This window comes from Pungitius pungitius, unplaced genomic scaffold (genome assembly GCF_949316345.1).
Source record: "Pungitius pungitius unplaced genomic scaffold, fPunPun2.1 scaffold_133, whole genome shotgun sequence".
Classification (NCBI taxonomy): Eukaryota; Metazoa; Chordata; class Actinopteri; order Perciformes; family Gasterosteidae; genus Pungitius; species Pungitius pungitius.
Window position 1 is genome coordinate 1 of NW_026909903.1, and position 5,382 is coordinate 5,382.

A 5,382-nucleotide genomic window follows, 5' to 3' on the forward strand; every position below is an offset into this window, starting at 1 on the left:
AGTAAATATTCAGTCAGTATTTATGTGTGAACACTCAGGTTCTCTCTCATTTAGCTGCACATCTGGATTTGATTCATTTTAAAAAACTTTGTCCAGAAAGTGACCACCACACTGATATGAGATAAAGAACAACATTACATCATGATTCTAAATGTTCAATGGCGCAGGAGATGGAGAGGAAATAAAGATGCAATGACAAGAGTGCACAAGAGAAAGGATTGTGGATTATAGACCTCGGGGAAGGAAATAATCACTACTGAGAAAAGAGCTACACATTCATGCATGCACACACACACACACACAAACACACAGCTCTTATCTCTTAGGCAGCAGCTTAGTTCTAACTCTCCACTGAGATGAACTAAAATCTACAGACACACCCATTATTATTACTATTTAATCCGTTATTTAATAAATTACTGCTGATGTGGGCTGCTTTGTTACAGATCTCTGTGTGTGTGTGTGTGTGTGTGTGTGTGTGTGTGTGTGTGTGTGTGTGTGTGTGTGTGTGTGTGTGTGTGTGTGTGTGTGTGTGTGTGTGTGTGTGCTTGTTTCTCACAGAATCATAGGAACTGATCAACACCATTAAATCGTCACTTAAGCTTAATGTTAAGGCTTTTGAAGTTGTTTGAAGTGATTGGTCACTGAATTAACCACAACGTAAGACTGATTCACAATCCAGGAATTTAAAATAAACTACTAATTTAATCTTTAAAATGCAATTTATAAAAAAGGGTGTATTTATTGTTGTAAGATATTTTATCTCCTGTGGTTACACGTGTAGATTAAAAAAGTGTCATATTTCTAAAACGTGTTTTTTATCATGATCATGTCTTTGTTGTTGTAATACACATTTCTGGCCACAAGAGGATGACGTCCACCTCTACAACTTATGTTATAAAAAGGATTTAAAGCATTTATGTTTTCCTCCTAGTGAAATACATTTCTTACCAGTTACATGAAGTCACATCTTTTGTGGATTGAAATCTCAATTGGTGCTAATTCACCATTTGGGAAATCGCGAATGCTTTCAGTCCTTCAATCTTTGGGTAGTGGTGCACTTCACCCTCTTGTGGCAGAAATTAGTATTACAACAATAAACCTCCAAACAAAAGTGTAGCCTGACAAGAGTTTTTTTCATATCTTCTCAATTATGATTAGATTAAATTTAGAAAAAACAGAGACTCTTTTTGTTGCACATGTTGATGCATTCTTCTTCTCTTACACCAGTCCTTTCCTTTGTTTCCTTCCTTTCTGTATATTATTTGAATCTTCTCACGTTTTTTATCCTCCAGACAACAGTAATTGAATACGTCAAGCCATCTGATCTGAAGAAAGACATGAACGAGACTTTTAAGGAGAAGTTTCCTCACATCAAACTCACTCTCAGCAAGATACGCAGGTAGTATTTGAGATAAATTAACAAAAAACTTACTCAAATGTACGGTCAGTTTGTACTATTATTCCAATGGGATGCCCAAATTCCTTTTATATTCAGAAAGGCTGAAACTACTCTGAGAACATCCAAACTGTCTGTGACTTTCATGCTGTTTCTCTCCTAGTCTGAAGAGAGAGATGAGAGTAGTCGGGGAGGATTGCGGCATGCAGCCCGTCACCATGGCGATGGCGTTGGTCTACTTTGAGAAGTTGGTGCTGCAGGGTCGACTCAATAAACAAAACAGGTCCTTTAACATATCTTCATGTCAGACTGCTCAAATGATCAATATGTAACTTCCTTACTACCATTTAAATGATGTATTCAAGACTATTCACCCATCTCTGTTCTTAACAAAGCACCAAAACCACAGCTGCTTCATTATTTCCTTCATATTGATCGTGTTTTAACGTTAGAAAAACTCAAATATAATATAATCGTCATTTGGCATTAAGTAGATCTTATGTCATGTTTCACAGGAAGTTGGTGTCGGCTGCCTGCATCCTACTGGCTGCTAAGATCAGCAGTGACCTCAAGAAACAGGAGGTCAAACATCTCATTGATGTGAGTCTCACACACACATTATATGATCACAGTGGTTACCGCTGTATAAGAGATCTACCTGATGATGAAGTAAAACAACACTTTCTGTTCTTCTCAGTTCACTCACAACCTTCCTCACACACATTAGAGAACAATCAAACTCAGTAGTGTTGTCATTAGTTTAAAGCTTTAGTGTGCGTTGTGTCTCTGTAGAAGCTGGAGGAGCGTTTCAGGATCAGCAGGAGGGAGCTGATATCGTTTGAGTTCACCATCCTGGTTGCCCTGGAGATGGCGCTCTACCTCCCGGAGAGCAAAGTCATGCCACATTACAGGAAGCTGGTGCAGCTGCAGCAGTCGAAGCAGTGACACACTGATCCCTCCCTCCAGGAACCCTGTGCAACCTTCACCTCCACCCCATGATGGACAGGTGTGTGTCTGTGTGTGTGATGCCTGGCTCAGAGCTACTAAGTAACCACCCTCCTGCACACTGTGACGGTAGTACGACCCCTTATTGGCTCCTCTGCAGCACAGAGCACAGCGGCGTCCCTCCCCCTCAAACCAAAGCGACGGCACACTGTGATCGATGGTTTAGCAGCAGCAGGGCCGATGCCTGGCTCAACGGCACCGTGGGCATCGCTCGTGGGCAAATTCCTCATGAGGCTCAAAATCATGTCTTCCGTAAACAAAATGTTTTCTTTTCTTTGGTGTTTTCTTACTATCTTCTCTGCAGAGGTTTTAGGAATACATCTCTCTGAGGATCGCTGGTTCAAACTTGCACTGCAGATTTTTAACCATTTTGGTTCAATCATGTTGGAGCGTTTGATAAGCTGTAATTAATCTGCAGTTTGTAATGTGAGTGAGTATCGGCTCCTCTGGGTTTCACTGCTGCACCTGAACCTCTTCAGATGTTACAGGAGAGCTTCTCAATTGTTCAAATCAGTGGAGAAATTTAGTTACAGACTAAATCTAATCAGAACGGCCACTTTAAAATAAACTTCCAGTCCGTTCATACCATGGAGTTCCATAATTACAATTTCAAAATATTTTGACAACTGAAGAGTTCATTGTTTGTGTAACGCTGTGGGCCAAAGACACTGAGACTGAGACTGTGGTAACTAAGAAATTAGCAATAAAGGCCAAAAATAACGTATTTTAGTTTAAATAAATCATTGAACAAGACGTTTGCATTTGACAATCACTGCATTTCAAAGCATCTTTAATGAGTTCAGCAAAAGTAGCAACATTTTGAACAACATTCACTTTTCATTGTTCATCCATTTAAGCGTGAAATTGAAATTGATGGCTCCCTCTTGGTGAACAGTTCCCAGTTCTTCCCTGCGTCTCGTCCTCGTTATACTGGTTTCACTGGTCAGAATTCTAGTTGGGTCTCTCCCTCGCATTGATGACATAGCGTCAGTACCTTTCTCTATTTAGACGTTTAAGTGCCTTGCCTCAGGGCACTCGGATATTATCTGTTTCTATCTCGTCCGTCCGTGGATCCAGAGGTTCTTTCTCTCCACCTCTCTTCCGTGTTTGGACCTCTGTGTCTCCAGCAGCAGACTGCTGCTCCCTCTGGTGGTCGCAGAGCAGCGCTGCATCTACACAAAGATGCTGCCATGGTGACAAGAAGCATTCCCATCACACTGCGATCGGTCTCTGCTACAGCGAAACGCTTTCATGTCATTGTGTTTTTGAGGGAGAGGACGGCTTCTTGAGTTGGACAAAGACGTTATTCACGTTTCCCCGGAGGCAGCTCGCTGTAGCTGCAGACGTCCTGAGGCAACATCTAGTACCAGAAGTAGCTTCCTGCTCTTTAACTACTTTAGAAAACTCCCATTATTTATTCTGTTATTTATTATGTTACTGTATCATAAAAGGGAAAAATATTTAACCAGGTAAAATGTGCTTTGTCCAAAATCGAAATGAGTTTGTTCTTTTAGAAGTAGTCAGCTTTTATTAAGAGCGGCCATGTTGGATGAGAGAAAAAAGCACTGATTTTTCTTGTCTGTTGTTTTTGCACTTTGCTTTTTTGCTTCACAATCCTGACTCTTTATTTCATCACTAAGTAACAAATACGATAATATTTTTTACATGGAATGTGTGAAGCATGTTATTGTATTATTCTATATGGAAACTGACCAATTCACAGTAATGTATTGCTTATTATCAAGATGAAGAATCGTGTTCACGATGAAACAGTCAGAGCTGATGATGCAAAGCATTTCATTCAGAGAGGAGGAGCTGATGATGTTGACTAGAAGCAGAGTCGATGGGTGGTCACGTGGTATCAGGTTGTTTTGAAGCTTCCGGTAGGCTTTTTGTTTTAAACATGTCTTACAAAATGTGTCCTCTCCTTCTCTGACTGGGCCAATCATCTATGAAAACTAGCCAGTTGGAAGAGGGAGTGACCGTGATTGTGTTTCCTTATGCAGCCACTCATTGTGGTAAACCGTGCAGCCGAACAGAAATTAAGATTAAAGTTCTAACTATTTGTAGATTCATGGATAGGCTGACTGATGAGTAACTATTTTAATCTTCAATAATCATTTCATCCATTTTTCAAAAAACAAAACATTTCATTATTTGTTGGTTTTACCTTCTTAAATGTGTCTGCCTGACAGAAAAAAACAAAATGAAATAAAAATGTATTTTTTTTTCATACATTGAAAAGAGCTCTGCATAAATAGAAATACTGCATCATCAAGAGCATAAAGAGATGTTCCTTAAAGACGGAGGTTTTGGTTGCAGTTTTCTCTCCTGCTGTTTTAAGCTGTGAAGAAGAATCCAGGCCTCATTGTTTGCACTGTGACACTGAGTGGATTTATGTTATGTTTGTAAAATCCAGGGTAAAAAAAAGGCTATTTTGGCGGCTGGGATTCTTATGTTGAAGTTAAGGAAATGACAAAGATGTTAAAAAGAAGCACTATTCCTAAAGAACTGTGTTGAATATAAGACTGAGCTTCCAGAGTGGTCTTCTCCACCTAAATGATTGATTCTATGCAGCCATTATTCTGTCAGCTGACCTTCATCCCCCTCCTCCTCCTCCTCCTCGGTGTTTACCTTTAATGTGCCACAGCATTTATTTTCACCTATTTTATTTTGACCTTACGTGTTGTGTTTATTTTATTGTTTTTGATGAAGTCACTATTATTTATATTCTTCTTTAAGCAATGTAAGGCTGTGGTGGGAAAATGTGTTAGATTTTTATGATTATTATACAATCATTTTTTTTTAAACGTGTTTGTAGTGACAGCTGCTGTGTCGTAAAGTACACAACTCAACAGTAAGGTACTCGACACAAAACTAAAGCTGAATGGAAATATTTATACAAATATTTGGTAAAAGATAAAGACCATATACTGCCAATGTTATGTTTAATTTCCATAATAAAATGTAAAGTACTA

General features: G+C 39.2%; 1 protein-coding gene across 2 annotated transcripts; it reads left to right on the forward strand.

Moving 5' to 3' along the window:
- The first annotated feature begins 925 nt into the window (after positions 1-925).
- On the forward strand, positions 926-5,382 carry LOC134122780 (CDK5 and ABL1 enzyme substrate 2-like). Of its 2 annotated transcripts, XR_009954294.1 has the most exons (5): positions 926-1,402; positions 1,563-1,682; positions 1,915-1,999; positions 2,192-2,405; positions 2,505-5,382. XR_009954294.1 is itself a non-coding variant. In XM_062560649.1 (4 exons), the coding sequence occupies exons 1-4, from the start codon at positions 1,200-1,202 to the stop codon at positions 2,342-2,344; spliced, it is 561 nt and encodes a 186-aa protein (XP_062416633.1). In that variant the 5' UTR covers positions 926-1,199; the 3' UTR covers positions 2,345-5,382. The 2 variants fall into 2 exon arrangements, 1 of the variants encoding a protein (XP_062416633.1); XM_062560649.1 differs by having other exon boundaries at positions 2,192-5,382.